General features: G+C 44.7%; 1 protein-coding gene across 1 annotated transcript; it reads left to right on the top strand.

Moving 5' to 3' along the window:
- Positions 1-2,504: 2,504 nt before the first annotated feature.
- Positions 2,505-18,847, top strand: lmo4a (LIM domain only 4a). Its single transcript, XM_041897552.2, has 5 exons — positions 2,505-2,916; positions 11,175-11,423; positions 15,773-15,869; positions 16,307-16,465; positions 16,702-18,847. The coding sequence occupies exons 2-5, from the start codon at positions 11,182-11,184 to the stop codon at positions 16,708-16,710; spliced, it is 507 nt and encodes a 168-aa protein (XP_041753486.1). The 5' UTR covers positions 2,505-2,916; positions 11,175-11,181; the 3' UTR covers positions 16,711-18,847.
- The last annotated feature ends 417 nt before the right edge of the window (positions 18,848-19,264 follow it).

The raw sequence follows: 19,264 nt of genomic DNA, 5'->3' as shown, positions 1-19,264 counted from the left end.
ATGTCACTCCATGTGCAGTACTAACCAATAATGTGGGGTGCAATTCAAAGAGAATGCGTTGATTACCCAATACACTCCATGCTGTAATTGTTAAATGATGCTGCTGTTTTGATTGTCGAGTGAAACTAGAGTTTACCACACACAAGTAATTGTCTCTTTCTCCCGGCCAGATGTTGTTCCTGATGTTGAGTGAGCCGCCCAGCACATAACACCACTGGCATTCACAAGACCTCAATGCTGGTCTCCTTTTGCATTTCATTTTGTCACTACCTCACTCTCACTTCTATCGAAGCAGTTCTCTGTCAATTGTCCTCATTATTATTCGATTGTTCATCTCTGTCAAACAAAAAAAAATCAATCAAATAATAATATCATATATACAGACATATATATACAGTGGGGGAAAAAAGTATTTAGTCAGCCACCAATTGTGCATGTTCTCCCACTTAAAAAGATGAGAGAGGCCTGTAATTTTCATCATAGGTACACGTCAACTATGACAGACAAAATGAGAATTTTTTTCTCCAGAAAATCACATTGTAGGATTTCTAATGAATTTATTTGCAAAATATGGTGGAAAATAAGTATTTGGTCAATAACAAAAGTTTCTCAATACTTTGTTATATACCCTTTGTTGGCAATGACACAGGTCAAACGTTTTCTGTAAGTCTTCACAAGGTTTTCACACACTGTTGCTGGTATTTTGGCCCATTCCTCCATGCAGATCTCCTCTAGAGCAGTGATGTTTTGGGGCTGTCGCTGGGCAACACGGACTTTCAACTCCCTCCAAAGATTTTCTATGGGGTTGAGATCTGGAGACTGGCTAGGCCACTCCAGGACCATGAAATGCTTCTTACGAAGCCACTCCTTTGTTGCCCGGGCGGTGTGTTTGGGATCATTGTCATGCTGAAAGACCCAGCCACGTTTCATCTTCAATGCCCTTGCTGATGGAAGGAGGTTTTCACTCAAAATCTCACGATACATGGCCCCATTCATTCTTTCCTTTACACGGATCAGTCGTCCTGGTCCCTTTGCAGAAAAACAGCCCCAAAGCATGATGTTTCCACCCCTATGCTTCACAGTAGGTATGGTGTTCTTTGGATGCAACTCAGCATTCTTTGTCCTCCAAACACAAGTTGAGTTTTTACCAAAAAGTTATATTTTGGTTTCATCTGACCATATGACATTCTCCCAATCCTCTTCTGGATCATCCAAATGCACTCTAGCAAACTTCAGACGGGCCTGGACATGTACTGGCTTAAGCAGGGGGACACGTCTGGCACTGCAGGGATTTGAGTCCCTGGCGGCGTAGTGTGTTACTGATGGTAGGCTTTGTTACTTTGGTCCCAGCTCTCTGCAGGTCATTCACTAGGTCCCCCCGTGTGGTTCTGGGATTTTGCTCACCGTTCTTGTGATCATTTTGACCCTAAGGGGTGAGATCTTGCGTGGAGCCCCAGATCGAGGGAGATTATCAGTGGTCTTGTATGTCTTCCATTTCCTAATAATTGCTCCCACAGTTGATTTCTTCAAACCAAGCTGCTTACCTATTGCAGATTCAGTCTTCCCAGCCTGGTGCAGGTCTACAATTTTGTTTCTGGTGTCCTTTGACAGCTCTTTGGTCTTGGCCATAGTGGAGTTTGGAGTGTGACTGTTTGAGGTTGTGGACAGGTGTCTTTTATACTGATAACAAGTTCAAACAGGTGCCATTAATACAGGTAACGAGTGGAGGACAGAGGAGCCTCTTAAAGAAGAAGTTACAGGTCTGTGAGAGCCAGAACTCTTACTTGTTTGTAGGTGACCAAATACTTATTTTCCACCATAATTTGCTAATAAATTCATTAAAAATCCTACAATGTGATTTTCTGGAGAAAAAAATTCTCTATTTGTCTGTCATAGTTGACGTCTTTTTAAGTGGGAGAACTTGCACAATTGGTGGCTGACTAAATACTTTTTTCCCCCACTGTATATATATATATATATAAGACTTGTGGTTTCTGCACTGGTAAATTAATAATATAAATATAATAACCTACAAAATGTGACATTATATTCTATTCATTGCTATAGCTACCGCAAATAAACATCCCATATAGAAAACATTGCTTTAGGATAAGACCGTCTGCTAATGACTAAAATGTGAATGTAATAATTGTAACTGTAGGCATATAGGCTAGGCTACTATAAGGCTTTTCATTAGTTAAGAAAAGTTCACTGTCCAGTTATGCCTGAGTCAGAGCAGTCGTAAAATAAATTGGAACAGGACGTCTTCAGCCTTAGGGAGGTTGGGGGCTGGGTTAAGGATTAATGAATTGCTTTTTCAACACTGCTCAGCGGTGGTGATTATGGCCTATTTAAAACAGCCACAAATAGGCAAAAGTTCCTTAAACAGACATCGATCATTCTGTCAAATGCCACACCCCCCTTGCTGTTCAATGGCTGCGGGGACTGCATCTCGACGCGTCATAGGAGGAGTGATTTAAATGTGTGTTCCCTGTTGGCTTTGAACTGGAGTAGCAGCCTTTCCTCTCACAGTAGAGCTGTATGTCCATGAACAACAACTACGAACCAAATTCCTTTAGCTGAGCTGTGACTGTCTGATATGAGAGAAATACTTTATCACCAAGTTTACTGTTTTAGACGTCTATAGGAAATCTATGAAGTCGACCAACGCAGTATAAAATAAGGAAACAAGAAGGGGAAGACTTAGCCTAGACTACTTCTGGACTAGTTTGCAAGCTCTCCAATCGGAATACATAACAACCGTTTGAAGTTGTTACATCTTGAGAACGGCAACAATTTATCATTGCAAGCAGCAGTCCACGACTTGGTTGAAGTTGCGCACGTCTCGTGGTAGCGCGCAGCACCATCGTGACCATTTCCTCGCGGTTACTTCAGATAAACTACCACGACGGCAAGGTGAGCACCGCAGCGCATTACATTTATCCACACATTTCTCAACAATAGTCCTATATCGTTAAGTTTCAGCTTAGTATATGTGTTATTACACAGTAATGAATGGTAGGGTAGGGTATAATTGCCAGATAGAAAATGTTTGTTCCCCTTTCTGTCTGTCATGTTCGCACAAATGGTTCAGCGCAAGCTATTCGTCCGTGATTCTACATTTCCCACTGACTATCCGGTGGTGAACATTACTTACTTTTACCCCTTATCATTGCACACATTTCTTAACCGTTCGTCCATGCTGTTGTTGTGAGGGGGGGTGACTTCTCCGGTATCTTGACTGTATCTCCGCTGCAAGGCAGCCCTTACACAATGGGGAGTTGTGCGCCGGCCGTAGTGTTAATTAAAAAGAGACCCGTTTTAATGAAACAGCGATGCGTGTAGTTATGGCCCCTGAGCGCATTATTAAAAGAGAAGGATATATTGCTAATCTGCCTTGGTGCCAAGCGGCCCTGACCATTGCTCACTGTACTATTTATAAGGGCTGTTAATGGTGCAGTCATGCTTATTTATTTTAATTACAAACGACTTCCCCTCGCTTGTGTGAGCGAGGTTATTTGTTAATTTAAACTGGGGGGTAGGGCGTTGGGCTTTGACAGGTTTTAATTAGTGTAGGTTTACCTAAGGCACAGGGAGCAATACTTCTCTACAAAGTGACTGGTCTAATGTGAAATTTGATCCGAGCCACTTTGGTGAGATATGGGACTTGTTGATGCACATCAACTAGATAAAGCAACTATGCCCAAGCCTACAAATGCCTGGTGGTCTTATAAAAACACAGTTTAGTACTCACCATAGGTTGAAAAAATGCACAAATGCACAATTTTTTCCCCACAAATTGGTATTTTAGACAAATCAGATCAGCTCTTTTGCCTATAATCGGGCAATAAATGTGAATTAGGCGCCTGTGTGAATGCAGCCTATTAGGCCTATGCTATCAATGAAGGTTCCTATCCAAAAGAAGCGTAGCAATACAAGAAGACTAAATGATTGGGAGCTGACCATGTATTTATCACCAACAAGTGAGTATTTCAATGAAGAAGAGCCAAATGCAATTGGGTATTGGCGAGTGAACCATTATTTGCTCTGTCAACCCGAAACCACATGCAATCCATCAGTCTGTCCTCAGACAGCCAAGGTATTGTGTTCCTCCTCATTAGCCTCTGTTTTTAATGGTTATTTCATCAATCAGTCTATTACTAGAGCGGAACACAGCTGTCTCTTCTCCTCACTAACCTTTGTTTTGCCTGATAATTCATTTATCATTAAATGCAGCAGCGGAGACCAAGCTTATTACAAATCAGAGCCCACAGACTCTTATCGCTCGACAAGGACTCCAGTTTATCAGAGGAAGGAGCGTAAGTAGCCTAGTCAAGGACAGACTCGGGCGGTCTCCAAAACTTTAATCTCAACAAAAATAACTCTTTCCGTCACCCCCTCTAAACTTTGTCCTCATTGTGTGCCACTCGTTCCTCAATCTGGCTTGCGTAGACTTTCCTAACCCCCTTTTCTCTTTGTATTTAGTAAACCAATATGCTCCTTTGCCAGGAGAAATGCCCTAGCTTGTTTTTAGCGATAGGATTTGGTTACAAATCGGCGTTCTGAAGATATGGCGTTCTCCAAAGTTCTGCAGGGAGGTGATAAGAAGGAACACTAAGTCCTTGCGCCCTCCAAAATAGGTGGGTGTCTACTGTGTTCAGCGGGGGGATAAGCTTGTCTAAATCCCGTTTAAGGTAATGTAATTGTTGGGGCTTGCTCTGCATTGAAATATCACTGGCTCCCCCTCCGATGCTGATGACATCCCCCAGGGCATGGCTCAGGTATTGTCTCAGAGTTTGCCGTGTGCTGCGAAAGATGATTAAATGTAGGATTTGCATTTTCATGAGATCAGTGAGTTCTTTTGTGAGGTTATTTTGGCTCGTCTTTGCTTACGGCTGAGGCTTCTGCAGGTGTGTGTCTGTGTGATTGCATTCGCTGCGCTGCCGCAACTTGTCGCAGGTAAGGTGAGGAATGCAAAAAAAAGTGAGTAGTATTTGTGCACCCATTTGAGACTTTCACGTAGCTGCACTGCAGCAGTTCTTCTGAGACTTCAGTAGGAAGGCGAAGGCAAACGAACAGGGACATAATCATTCATTTAAGGGTAGCCTCTTATCCCCTTGGGTTGTACTTGGTCTGCCGTGGCTTCGCGGTACATGTTATGATCTGTTTGGAGTCAAGGGAGACTAACTGGTTCTACAGGCAAATTGCCAGCGGGCCAGAAAAAGCCTTGAGGCTTAGGACTTGTTGACATATTGTAGTCAAGAGGAAATGTTTCCATACCATATAGATACTCGACCCCAGTCCTTCTTTTAAAAGAGAAAAACATGGTATAGCTCATACTCAAGTGCACGTCTATGAGAGAGGAAGAGAAAGGGAGGTCACATTGGCGCCTCTGTTCCTAGATTTGACCAGAATTCCTCTCTTTATTTCACGAGGGTGGAGGCTCTTGTATTTCGGGGTATAGTAATTGATTTCACGCTGGTAATTCACTGCCCGAGGAGTCTGGCTCTGAACACAGGAAACGGACTGCAAAGCAGCAAGCAGAAGTGGGCCATGTAAGGTGTCTTGTGTTCCAAACTGTAAACACACTAGACAAGCTGTGTATTCATCATACACAATGGCCTCATTTAACTAATTGCATAATTGTTTATAGCTATATACCATTATGATAGTTGCAGAAGGTTCTGCCCTGTACTGTTCAATGTTTCCCTTACTATTCCTTAGGTGGGATAATCCATCCCCCCCAACTCTGATGCCCCACATTGCCCAAACAAATCTGGCATCAAGTGTTTTCATTTACATTTTATTTCAATTCCCCATCCTTGGATGCAGCTGTGGGACCCATTGCTAAGAGTAAATTGGGAAAACCATGTTGTCTCGAGTTGCTGCCTCTGGTCTCCAGTTTGTCAGGGTTGTCTTTGACCCTGACCGTGAGAAAGCACATTGCCAGCTGGCATTTGAAACCGACTGGTAAAGGCTGAATTGTGCCCCGGGATGGCCCCCCTCCAGGAAAGGGTCACACTGCCTTCCTGTGGCACGTTGGCCCTCCCCGACCCCCGATTGACATCCCTAATCAGAGCAGCTCTGTGGATGACCTTTGAACTCCCCAGGGCATCTCTTGTCTGTTGCCTCTTGACCTCGGTGGAAGAACAGCTAGAGGAAATAACATGTGATAGCGTCCCAGACGGCAGGCAATCCTCCACATGCAGACGCCAAGCTCTTTCTTTCCCCCTCATACAATACCTTTGATTTAAGGCAACATTAGAAGCTTTCCCCTTTTTTTCCACCAGCCTTGCCTGGTTCAGGGAGTTTCAAATCCGCAGAGAAATTGACAGCAGCCTTTTAAAAGGGGCTTGTGGAAACAGCCTAGTGTAACATCAATCAAACTGAGAAATGTCTTGTGCCGATATTCACGATCGGATTGATATTGTGTGTGTGTGTGCACGTACTGATAGGTCAGCACTTGACTTATCACAGGCCTATGTCAAGAATGTATAAAAAAATATCTCACCGGTCCAAATGTCACTAGATGGGTTGGTTACAGCAGCTACATTTAAAGAGTTTGTAATCTGTGTATCTATTGAACTAGACACTGTAGAGTAGCACCGTGGAAAATGCTGTACCACCAGGGTTTGGTCCCTCAGCTCTTTGTCGTGTTCCTCCGTATGGGTCCTGAGGTGCAGGGTTGGTGCCCCACGTGAAGGCACTTTGTTGAGGTTATTCCAGCATCGCCCTGGGCCTCTCTTATTGAGCTCAGCTCTCCTTGATTGGAGCCAGGTGTCCGAAGCAGAGAGTGCTTAACTGTGGTGGACCAGCGGCGGACTGAAATGTCTTGTGGGAAGGGCACTCGTAAAGCAAAACATGCCCTCATTTAAATTAGAAGCATTGGAGGACAAATTAGGATGCTGTTGTTAATTTGGAAAATGAAATCTGTCCCTGCAATTATTTTGTGTTGTTGTTGGCCATAATTATGAATCATGAAGCCGGTGAAAAGCAATGGCTGACTCATTGCTGAGTTGCACGCTGGTATGGTTCTTGTTAGTGTGATTTGAAAGCAATATTATCCCCAGCTGTGCATGAAATCAATTCAGTTTTGAAACGTAAAATTGTGAGGTTCGGATATACAGTAGAAATGAACCGATAACGGCACACTTGGAACGTAGAGACATCATGTAGATTGTCATTGGTTGTCTGGTGTCTCAAAGGATATGGGACTCCATATGTCATCTCCGTTACACCACAAGGCGGTTTATATAATGGTATACCGGAATGTCAACTCCATAACCCTAACGAAAGTTTCTGCATAATTTGTAATCACTCAAAAAACCTCTCACCCAGTGCAACCCAACAACACAGAAGACCCAACAACATTATTCAGTGAGCAGGATTCTGCAACTTCAAAGACCTCTCTTCTGGCACACGTTATCAAGTTACAATGAGAGGTTATATTTGCAGCCGGCTCAAAGAGAGTGCGGCTTTGGTTAGTAAGAAGAGGTCTGTGTGCATGTTTGTGTGGAAGTTGTCGTGGGACAGCTGCTTTCCAGGGTGCCAGTCGCCTCAAAGGCGCATATTTTTCAGGAAACTGTCCCCCCCCCCTCCCCCATATCCCTTAAATGAATAGGTCTAAGCTCTTTGCCAGGGAGTCCTGGAGCCAACCGATTGGTTACCATGCCAAAACTCACATTTGGGAATCCGAGGCCTCGCTCTTTCCTGTCTGTGGGGCTTCTCTCTCCTCGCCACCCACATTCCAGGTAGGTGTACAGTATGGTACGTTCCAGGTGGGTGTACAGTATGGTACGTTCCAGGTGGGTGTACAGTATGGTACGTTCCAGGTGGGTGTACAGTATGGTACGTTCCAGGTGGGTGTACAGTATGGTACGTTCCAGGTGGGTGTACAGTATGGTACGTTCCAGGTGGGTGTACAGTATGGTACGTTCCAGGTGGGTGTACAGTATGGTACGTTCCAGGTGGGTGTACAGTACGGTATGGCACAGATTTATTTATGGTAACCATGATAACGGGGATGACCGAGAGGAAGCTTGATTTCCTGAATGTTCTGTGGGTTTCTGGAATAGAATCGCCTTCACATTGTAGAAGCTGTGGTGAACATCGACCAAATACCCTAAGTTGAAATAAAGATTCACAACGGGTTGATGTCAGTGGTGGTATCATTTCCTTGACTGTTAATAACAGGTGTTATGTATGCTTTATTTCAGGGGTCCTCAAACAGACATATACAGTTGAAGTCAGAAGTTTACATACACTTAGGTTGGAGTCATTAAAACTCGTTTTTCAACCACTCCACAAATGTCTTGTTAATAAACTATAGTTTTGGCAAGTCGGTTAGGACATCTACCTTGTGCATGACACAAGTAATTTTTCCAACAATTGTTTACAGACAGATTATTTCACTTATAATTCACTGTATCACAATTCCAGTGGGTCAGAAGTTTACATACACTAAGTTGACTGTGTCTTTAAACAGCTTGGACAATTCCAGAAAATGAAGTGTTGGCTTTAGAAGCTTCTGATACGTTAATTGACATCATTTGAGTCAATTGGAGGTGTACCTGTGGATGTATTTCAAGGCCTACCTTCATCCCATGATGTCAAGCAAAGAGGCACTGAGTTTGATCAAAATAAATCAGCCAAGACCTCAGAAAAAGAATTGTAGAACTCCATAAGTCTGCTTCATCCTTGGGAGCAATTTCCAAATGCCTGAAGGTACCACGTTCATCTGTACAAACAATAGTACGCAAGTATAAACACCATGGGACCACGCAGCCGTCATACCGCTCAGGAAGGAGACGTGTTCTGTCTCCTAGAGATGAATGTACTTTGGTGCGAAAAGTGCAAATCAATCCCAGAACAACAGCAAAGGACCTTGTGAAGATGCTGGAGGAAGCAGGTACAAAAGTATCTATATCCACAGTAAAACGAGTCCTATATCGACATATCCTGAAAGGCCGCTCAGCAAAGAAGAAGCCACTGCTCCAAAACTGCCATAAAAAAGCCAGACTACGGTTTGCAACTGCACATGGGGACAAAGATCGTACTTTTTGGAGAAATGTCCTCTGGTCTGATGAAACAAAAATAGAACTGTTTGGCCATAATGACCATCGTTATGTTTGGAGGAAAAAGGGGGGTTGCTTGCAAGCCGAAGAACCCCATCCCAACCGTGAAGCACGGGGGTGGCAGCATCATGCTGTGGGGGTGCTTTGCTGCAGGAGGGACTGGTGCACTTCACAAAATAGATGGCATCATGAGGAAGGAAACTTATGTGGATATATTGAAGCAACATCTCAAGACATCAGTCAGGAAGTTAAAGCTTGGTCGCAAATGGGTCTTCCAAATGGACAATAACCCTAAGCATACTTCCAAAGTTGTGGCAAAATGGCTTAAGGACAACAGTCAAGGTATTGGAGTGGCCATCACAAAGCCCTGACCTCAATCCTATAGAACATTTGTGGGCAGAACTGAAAAAGCATGTGCGAGCAAGGAGGCCTACAAACCTGACTCAGTTACACCAGCTCTGTCAGGAGGAATGGGCCAAAATTCACCCAACTTATTGTGGGATGCTTGTGGAAGGCTACCCAAAACGTTTGACCCAAGTTAAACAATTTAAAGGCAATGCTACCAAATACTAATTCTGACCCACTGGGAATGTGATGAAATAAATAAAAGCTGAAATAAACCATTCTCTCTAGTATTATTCTTACATTTAACGTTCTTAAAATTTTACATTTACATTTTAGTCATTTAGCAGACGCTCTTATCCAGAGCGACTTACAGGAGCAATTAGGGTTAAGTGCCTTGCTCAAGGGCACATTTACGTCATTTAGCAGACGCTCTAATCCAGAGCGACTCACAAATTGGTGCATTCACCCTATAGCCAGTGGGATAACCACTTTACAATTTTTGGGGGGGGGGGTAGAAGGATTACTTTATCCTATCCCAGGTATTCCTTAAAGAGGTGGGGTTTCAAATGTCTCCGGAAGGTGGTGAGTGACTCCGCTGTCCTGGCATCGTGAGGGAGCTTGTTCCACCATTGGGGTGCCAGAGCAGCGAACAGTTTTGACTGGGCTGAGCGGGAACTATGCTTCCGCAGAGGAAGGGGAGCCAGCAGGCCAGAGGTGGATGAACGCAATGCCCTCGTTTGGGTGTAGGGACTGATCAGAGCCCGAAGGTACAGAGGTGCCGTTCCCCTCACTGCTCCATAGGCAAGCACCATGGTCTTGTAACGGATGCGAGCTTCAACTGGAAGCCAGTGGAGTGTGCGGAGGAGGGGGGTGACGTGAGAGAACTTGGGAAGGTTGAACACCAGACGGGCTGCGGCATTCTGGATGAGTTGTAGGGGTTTAATGGCACAGGCAGGGAGGCCAGCCAACAGCGAGTTGCAGTAATCCAGACGGGAGATGACAAGTGCCTGGATTAGGACCTGTGCCGCTTCCTGTGTAAGGCAGGGTCGTACTCTCCGAATGTTGTAGAGCATGAACCTGCAGGAGCGGGTCACCGCCTTGATGTTAGCGGAGAACGACAGGGTGTTGTCCAGGGTCACGCCAAGGCTCTTCGCACTCTGGGAGGAGGATACAACGGAGTTGTCAACCGTGATGGCGAGATCATGGAACGGGCAGTCCTTCCCCGGGAGGAAGAGCAGCTCCGTCTTGCCAGGGTTCAGCTTGAGTGATCCGTCATCCATACTGATATGTCTGCCAGACATGCAGAGATGCGATTCGCCACCTGGTTATCAGAAGGGGGAAAGGAGAAGATTAGTTGTGTATCGTCAGCGTAGCAATGATAGGAGAGGCCATGTGAGGATATGACAGAGCCAAGTGACTTGGTGTATAGGGAGAAAAGGAGAGGGCCTAGAACTGAGCCCTGGGGGACACCAGTGGTGAGAGCACGTGGTGCGGAGACAGCTTATAAAGTGGTGATCCTAACTGACCTAAAACAGGGAATTTTTACTAGGATTAAATGTCAGGAATTGTGAAAAACTGAGTTTAAATGTATTTGGCTAAGGTGTATGTAAACTTCCGACTTCAACTGTAATTCCATCTGTCCATATTAAGCTGAAAGATTCTCGTGCTGCTGAATAGACACTTTTCCATTCACCCACCCTTGTTGTTACCAACCTTACTCAAGGCGACATCTTACCCCTCCCTTCTTCTCTCCAGGCCAGCCATGGTGAACAGCCGGGTGGAGGCATCAGCCGTGGCGGTGACGGGGGGTAGCGGCGGCTCGGCAGGCAGGTCATGCGCGGGCTGTGGTGGGCGCATCGCCGACCGCTTCCTGCTCTTCTCCATGGAGCGCTACTGGCACACGCGATGCCTCAAGTGCTCCTGCTGCCACGCCCAGCTGGGCGAGATTGGCACCACCTGCTACAGCAAAGGGGGCATGATCCTCTGCAAGAACGACTACATCAGGTGAGCGTCAGGGAAGGCAGCATTCAAATCAGAAAAGGACAGGGTGGGGGGTGGATGCAACACGGTAATGGCTCCTCCTCACCGTCTGGTAGGCAGGTGTAGTGTCTGCCTCCATATTGGTCATGCAGATGGAGGAAAAACATTTGTTTTGAAACTCCCATACTAGGGTGACATAGGGGTGGGGAAAGGGGAATGACAAGGGCAAATTATTTGCCTATGTTATATTGTTCTGAAATGACCATAGGCTAACGGTCTCTTAAATGGTTTAGTTAACATCAACCATTTTGGACCTGGGCTATGTTGACAAAGTGAAATTAAAGTGTTCAACATAGCCCAGGTCAGAAATGGTTGAAGTTAGCTAAAACAGCTGAGCGATGGTTAGCCTACAACCTAAAGTCAATTTTAGTGAGCTTCTCCTTCAATAACGAGTTAATAGTGAAAGTGCAATGGAAATCCACTTTCCACAACCGATCCCGCCTGATGAGTCTGTTAATGCTAGACCAAACAAGCACAGACAGCTCTGAAAGCAGGTGGAAAAGTGGAGGAATTTGTCAAGTCCTTTTCGCTCTTGTTTTTTTTGGTCTGCACACACATGAAGGCACCAGGTGTTTGGGTGTGGCCAGGTAGGGTGTGGCAGGATATAAGAGACAGGATGGTGTTATGAAAGAGGTATATGCCCACAGCAGGGTTGGGTGTGGGTCCGGGGGAGCAAGGAGTTTCTAACAGCTACTCTATCCTCTCAAGACCAACTGTCTTTCACAACTTTTTGCACATTTTAATGACAAAACCTAAGGAGTTGCGTGAGATTAGGGGAAACCAGGAAAAGACTGCACATTAGCCAATTCCATCACCACAGCATTGCTCCTACTCTGTTTGCCTTAATAATGTCTTGCCCAGTCTGGACTGTGTGTGTGTGTGTGTGTGAGAGAGCGAGAGGCTGGCTGGTCTAACACAGACTGGGATTGTGTGTGTCTGCGTTGGCACTTCTCAGACACTGGTGCTCTCCAGGGCAAACACTGGGGCAGATCCGGCGCAGTCTGGAAACCCACACAGCCCAAGAGCGCCTGCACGAAGGGAGGCCTACTGGGTAGAGCAGAGACACTGGGCACTGTACATCAGCCCAGTAAGAATACAGAGGATTTAAAGCCACTCCCACCAGAATAAATAACACACTTCTACTTCACTACAATGTGATCTACAGAAAGAGGTATGGTTGCGAAATGGAATGTAGGTCTGCTAGCTATGTACAGTGAGGGAAAAAAGTATTTGATCCCCTGCTGATTTTGTACGTTTGCCCACTGACAAAGACATGATCAGTCTATAATTTTAATGGTAGGTTTATTTGAACAGTGAGAGACAGAATAACAACAAAAACATCCAGAAAAACACATGTCAAAAATGTTATAAATTGATTTGCATTTTAATGAGGGAAATAAGTATTTGACCCCTCTGCAAAACATGACTTAGTAATTGGTGGCAAAACCCTTGTTGGCAATCACAGAGGTCAGACGTTTCTTGTAGTTGGCCACCAGGTTTGCACACATCTCAGGAGGGATTTTGTCCCACTCCTCTTTGCAGATCTTCTCCAAGTCATTAAGGTTTTGAGGCTGACGTTTGGCAACTCAAACCTTCAGCTCCCTCCACAGATTTTCTATGGGATTAAGGTCTGGAGACTGGCTAGGCCACTCCAGGACCTTAATGTGCTTCTTCTTGAGCCACTCCTTTGTTGCCTTGGCCGTGTGTTTTGGGTCATTGTCATGCTGGAATACCCATCCACAACCCATTTTCAATGCCCTGGCTGAGGGAAGGAGGTTCTCACCCAAGATTTGACGGGACATGGCCCCGTCCATCGTCCCTTTAATGCGGTGAAGTTGTCCTGTCCCCTTAGCAGAAAAACACCCCCAAAGCATAATGTTTCCACCTTGACGGTGGGGATGGTGTTCTTGGGGTCATAGGCAGCATTCCTCCTCCTCCAAACACGGCGACTTGAGTTGACGCCAAAGAGCTCCATTTTGGTCTCATCTGACCACAACACTTTCACCCAGTTCTCCTCTGAATCATTCAGATGTTCATTGGCAAACTTCAGACGGGCCTGTATATGTTTTTTCTTGAGCAGGGGGATCTTGCGGGCGCTGCAGGATTTCAGTCCTTCACGGCGTAGTGTGTTACCAATTATTTTCTTGGTGACTATGGTCCCAGCTGCCTTGAGATCATTGACAAGATCCTCCCGTGTAGTTCTGGGCTGATTCCTCACCGTTCTCATGATCATTGCAACTCCACGAGGTGAGATCTTGCATGGAGCCCCAGGCCGAGGGAGATTGACAGGTCTTTTGTGTTTCTTCCATTTGCGAATAATCGCACCAACTGTTGTCACCTTCTCACCAAGCTGCTTGGCGATGGTCTTGTAGCCCATTCCAGCCTTGTGTAGGTCTACAATCTTGTCCCTGACATCCTTGGAGAGCTCTTTGGTCTTGGCCATGGTGGAGAGTTTGGAATCTGATTGATTGATTGCTTCTGTGGACAGGTGTCTTTTATACAGGTAACAAGCTGAGATTAGGAGCACTCCCTTTAAGAGTGTGCTCCTAATCTCAGCTCGTTACCTGTATAAAAGACACCTGGGAGCCAGAAATCTTTCTGATTGAGAGGGGTTCAAATACTTATTTCCCTCATTAAAATGCAAATCAATTTATAACATGTGTTTTTCAGGATTTTTTTTGTTATTCTGTCTCTCACTGTTCAAATAAACATACCATTAAAATTATAGACTGATCATTTCTTTATCAGTGGGCAAACGTACAAAATCAGCAGGGGATCAAATATTTTTTTCCCTCACTGTATTGCATAAATGTCACCTTGAAGCCTGTGTTAATAATAACTCCTCATTACAACGGTTGCAGCCAACATGAATAAATGGGAGTTGCACAATAGAAATATAAAGGTGTTTTTGCTCCAAAAAGTGCTCTGTTAATTAATTTGCCATGTGGAATATGGAATGACACCATTCATATTTTTTAAAAGGTATATGGTGCACTGCTGCTTAACGATGGTCAAACGTAGTGCAGGAACAAACGTAGTGTCCATGCACGCTCAAGGTCCATCCTCGCAGATATGTCTAATGCATAACGGGACGCAGTACGAAGCGTATCAAATGTATAATACAGTTAGTGGAAAAGGGCAAGGCCCTCATTGCCGAGTGGCGCTATGCCACTGAGGTCCGATAAAGGGAGAGAGGAGAGAGGATGAGGAGAGAGGCAGCCTTAATTAGGGAGAACAGGGTTCCTCTCGGGCGCTCGCTTATTAAATTACTGTTTGGATTAAGATCAAAAATTCATTACAGTGTGCAGTCAGAGCTGGGACACTGATAGGGAACGGGAGGGAGTGGAGGGGGGAGAGGGGGAGGTATATCAGCCAAACCTGTCTGGTAGGTGTCGCAAGGAAGAGGGTGCAATAAAGGTGAGCCTGGATGAGATGCTTTTTATTAAGACTGAACAGTTTAACTGTTTACACACTAGGCTCTCTGAGTGATGGGCTAATGTGCTCTGGGTAGTCTGTGCTAAATGTGGTGTGGACGTACCTGGTCATGCTCTAAGAATGAGGCTAACTGTTCCACAGGAGCAAGGTCATGTCTGCTTCACCAAAAGGCCGCACTCTTTGTCTTTCACTTCACTCCAAACAATGACATCACCAGCATCTACAGAAGATATTCCTTCATCAGGGTTCTTCACCAGTATCGGTTGTAACATATTTCAGGGCTCTCCCAGTAGCCTGCCAGTAGCCTGCCAGCTCAAACCCCACATGGAATCTGGGGCCGCCGGCTGAGCACTCACAAGACCGGAGTCACATGTCTCAACACCACCGCCAACACTATTCCACGCTGCATCCCTGCCCTTCAGTCCTGCTAGAACACGTGTCAAACTCATTCCATTGAGGGCTGAGTGTCAGTGGGTTTTCACTCCTCCCTTGTACTTGATTGATGAAATAAGGTCACTGATTAGTAAGGAACTCCTCTCACCTGGTTGTCTAGGTCTTAATTGAAAGGAAAAACAGAAAAACCCGCAAACACAAGGCCCTCCATGGAATGAGTTTGACACCCCTTTGCTAGAATCTAGACCCATACTTTATTCATGACTTCAACCACTGGTCTGGGACCCATTTCATTTTATTGCTCGAGTTGTTTCTATTTAGGATTGGGAAAGGGTGAGCTGATTCAGAATCAGAAGTAAGAATTGTGGTGCCGAACCACAGCATTGCTCTCATTGTGAAAATGAGGTGTGACTTGGTCAGAGGGGTAATGAAGTGTTTGGGGTGTGAGTGGTTGCAGTTGTCTGACATGGGTTATTCATCCACAGACTGTTTGGGCACAGCGGGGCATGCAACGCCTGTGGCCAGTCCATCCCTGCCAGTGAGATGGTGATGCGGGCACAGGGCAACGTGTACCACCTCAAGGTAAGACTAACTTCAGCCTAAAAGTAAAGACTGATCCCACTGGGCAAAAACTGGTTGAATCAACGTTGTTTCCACTTAATTTCAACAAAACAATGTAATGTGATGACGTTGAGTCAACGTGGAAAACTGATTGGATTTGCAAAAAGTTCTCAACGTAAGGGAATTTTGTATTTCTTTCATCCAACTTTTAACCTAAATCCAATGATGGTTATTTTTTGTTTGTTTAATTCATGTTAGTTGACAACTCAACCAAATGTAAATCAAAACTAGATGTTGAACTGAAGTCTTTGCCCAGTGGGATGCCAACAGAATCTGCGAAAGCGCCACACATGTTTTGAGGCCCTTTATAACACGGCGATATGACACAGCGAGAAACCCATGCTTCTGTTGCTCTTTCTTAAACTCCTCCCATTCCTTATGTCCCTCCCTCTCTGCAGTGTTTCACCTGTGCCACCTGTAGAAACCGTCTGGTGCCGGGCGACCGCTTCCACTATGTCAACGGCACCATCTTCTGTGAGCACGACCGGCCAGGGGGCGCCCTGCTCAGCAGTCACCTGACCCCGCTGCAGGGGAACAGCATGATGCCCGACCAGAAGGTGAGGGGATTGGTTCTGGACCGTATTTTAATAGAGTCGCACAGCCATTTGTTGATAGTCCAATCCATGTGATTCAATGAATGAATGTGCATTCTGAGGTCTCCAAGAGTGCTTAAAAAAAAAATGGCGTTCAAAGTAATGTTGGACTGTGGTCTTCTTGCTGTCGTTGTTCTTGCGGTCTTGTCTTTATGCATAATCAATGTATACCAACAATCACCTCTTTCTCCTGATCTCAGGTCTGCTGAAGAAGAATGGATGACAAAGCAACTTGTGCCTTCTCCTCCCCTTCTTCCTTTTCCTCCCCTGAGTTTGTCCTGCACCATCCATCCCATCCTTCAGATATTCCGATATCCATACTCCGGATTCCGATATCCATACTCCGGATACTGCTGCCAGTGTCCATTTGGCTTTCCCAGCAACACGGCATTCCCCCCAAAAAATAATGCTTCTTCTGGTCATCGAGAATCATGTTGTCAACCTTGACATAACTGAAGTCTCCTGCTTCAAGGGGAAGATGCGGAGGAGGGAAAGGCTGTTGATGAAGATGAGGAAGAGGATGATTTATATTGTCAAACCAGTGTCTGTTTTCGGTAAGTCCATTGATGACTGACTTGTAATGCCCTGAGAGGACTATGGCATTTCCAGTGATGGACCATCTTTGATGTAGCACCTTTCCCTAGCCAGCACATAAAACTACAGGGAGAGAGCGATGACGCAGACCAATAAATATAAACCGGTTCTCGTCTGGAGCTGTTTCAACCAAACTACAGTTGAATGACTCTCGAAACACGAAGAGCGTGTTCAAAACTCGAAGCCCTTTCATGTGTCGGATTGAGAGAAACAGGAAATACTGTGGTTGCAGTGCTATGCGGCCGTAGCTTTTGCCCACTGGACGTTCCTGAACTCTCATTGGCTCACTCAAGCTGGCGAGTTGGGCCGAACGAGGAATGATCAAATACACCTGCCTGGATGTCTCGTCTACTTTCAAAAATGTACTCTGTGTACTAAATGAAGAATACCTGTAGAATATTCATCAAAACATACCTTTTAGTCCCATGATTCTTTTGTACTGCAAGTGGTTGCCTTGTGTTTCTCGATTGTCTTCGATATTTAGTTATGTTTTCAGGTGAAGATGGTTCCTGGGGTTAGTAAATGTACTCCTGTTTATGGGAACATACAAATATGCATTTGTAGTTGTTAAAAAAAAAAAAGTCAGTTGAGAATTGTTATTCCAACAGCAGCAGTGCTCCATACGTCTTAAATGTATTCTTGTTGTGTGGTGGTGGAAGAGGAGAAGGTCAAAGTTGAACTGGTCCACATATAACCAGGGTTGTGTTGAGTAGGGCTCACCATAGATAGAAAACAGAAAACGAAGTGTATTATTGGAGAATCCCAGGTAGTCCCTCCCTGTTTCAGGCCATTTTCTTCCGTTTGACACAGGTTGAGGGAAGAGGGGAGCGGTATGAGGATGGAGTGAATTAATAACTGTACATATATTTTCTAGTTATTGTATTGTGGTCTATGGTTGAATTTAGTCTTTGTGTGGCCTTTGTTTTCCGGGCAGAGGCCCATTTTCAAATGCTGTAAAACATCTATATGGAGAAAAAAAAAGTACTTTCTAAATAACTATAATAATTATAATATTGCCAGTCACCTGTGTCGCGTCTGTAATGAGTGTTTGGATAATATTTACCTGCCGTGTGTGTGCGCGTGTGTAGCGAGGTGTGACAAATAGCGCTTTCACACCGAAAGGTAAAGCTCCCGGACTCAGACAAACATGGCCGATTACCCTCAGGAATGGAATTTCAAAGGCTTGAGCTGGGGCCATTACAGAAGCAATTAAAGTGGGATACACTGGAGGCCCAAGCTTTAGCTGAAGTCCTGTGCCGGAGTCTAATGAGGCCTAATCTGGTGAGCTGGCCTAATTAAAAGGGAGGGACCCCTTTCCTGTGGGTGCTGAGTAGAGCAGTCCAGCTGTTGACTTTACAGGGCTCACCATGCAACAACAAACTGAAAAGAAATAAGCCAACACTTTTTCTATTACCTTTAACTCCACATACATTTTCTGTTTTCTTTCTTCACTGCGTATGAATTTGACATTTTCACTTCTTTGCTGAGGTCTGAACTTGGAAGTTGGGGTAGAGGGCCTCTACATATAGAATGGCATGTCATAATTGTTTCTTGGCATGAAAATGCCCCTCAGATGTTGTTGATTTAATTAGCTAATTAGACTCCCATCTTATAGGTACCTTCGGCCTAGAAATCACAGTCAACTTTTATCATCTTTTTTTATTTCTTATTCCGTGACTTTTCTACAGAGAGAAATTAAAACCAAACCGGCAATAGCCCTACAAAGAACATTAAAAAAAACACTGAAGTAGCCAGCTGTGACTTTTCAAATTAATGTTCCCAGAGAAAACTCTTACCATAAGCATTGTGGTGTGTGTCGGTGCCTCAGCAGTTACTCTTTTAGGGTTAGCCAATTAGGTTCACACTCAAAATAACAATGAGTGTTTTAATGGCCGGATTTCAAAGCATTTCTTTGGTAATGATGTAGAATGGTTTTAAAGGATGAACACATTCCTCGGGTTCTTCAGACATATAATCCAAACCTGAGAAAGAGTTTCAAATCATTCCTCAGTTTGTTTCTAATTGGGCTCCCATACTTCCATAGACACAAGTGGGGTTCAATCATAATAACCAGAATAAACCTGATCTGAAAGAACTACGTAGGGGAAAGCAATATACCCAATATATATATATATATATATATATATATATATATATAAGAACACCTAC

Source organism: Coregonus clupeaformis, chromosome 15 (assembly GCF_020615455.1).
Source record: "Coregonus clupeaformis isolate EN_2021a chromosome 15, ASM2061545v1, whole genome shotgun sequence".
NCBI lineage: Eukaryota > Metazoa > Chordata > Actinopteri > Salmoniformes > Salmonidae > Coregonus > Coregonus clupeaformis.
This window is presented reverse-complemented; position numbering and strand designations above follow the sequence as displayed.

What these genes read in the sequence shown, in the direction of transcription:
- lmo4a (XM_041897552.2), top strand. Translation starts at nt 11,182, where the DNA reads ATGGTGAACAGCCGGGTGGAGGCATCAGCCGTGGCGGTGACGGGGGGT. An exon ending in TGCAAGAACGACTACATCAG is followed by an intron (nt 11,424 to 15,772) that starts GTGAGCGTCAGG and finishes ATTCATCCACAG; the next exon opens with ACTGTTTGGGCACAGCGGGG. An exon ending in GCAACGTGTACCACCTCAAG is followed by an intron (nt 15,870 to 16,306) that starts GTAAGACTAACT and finishes CCCTCTCTGCAG; the next exon opens with TGTTTCACCTGTGCCACCTG.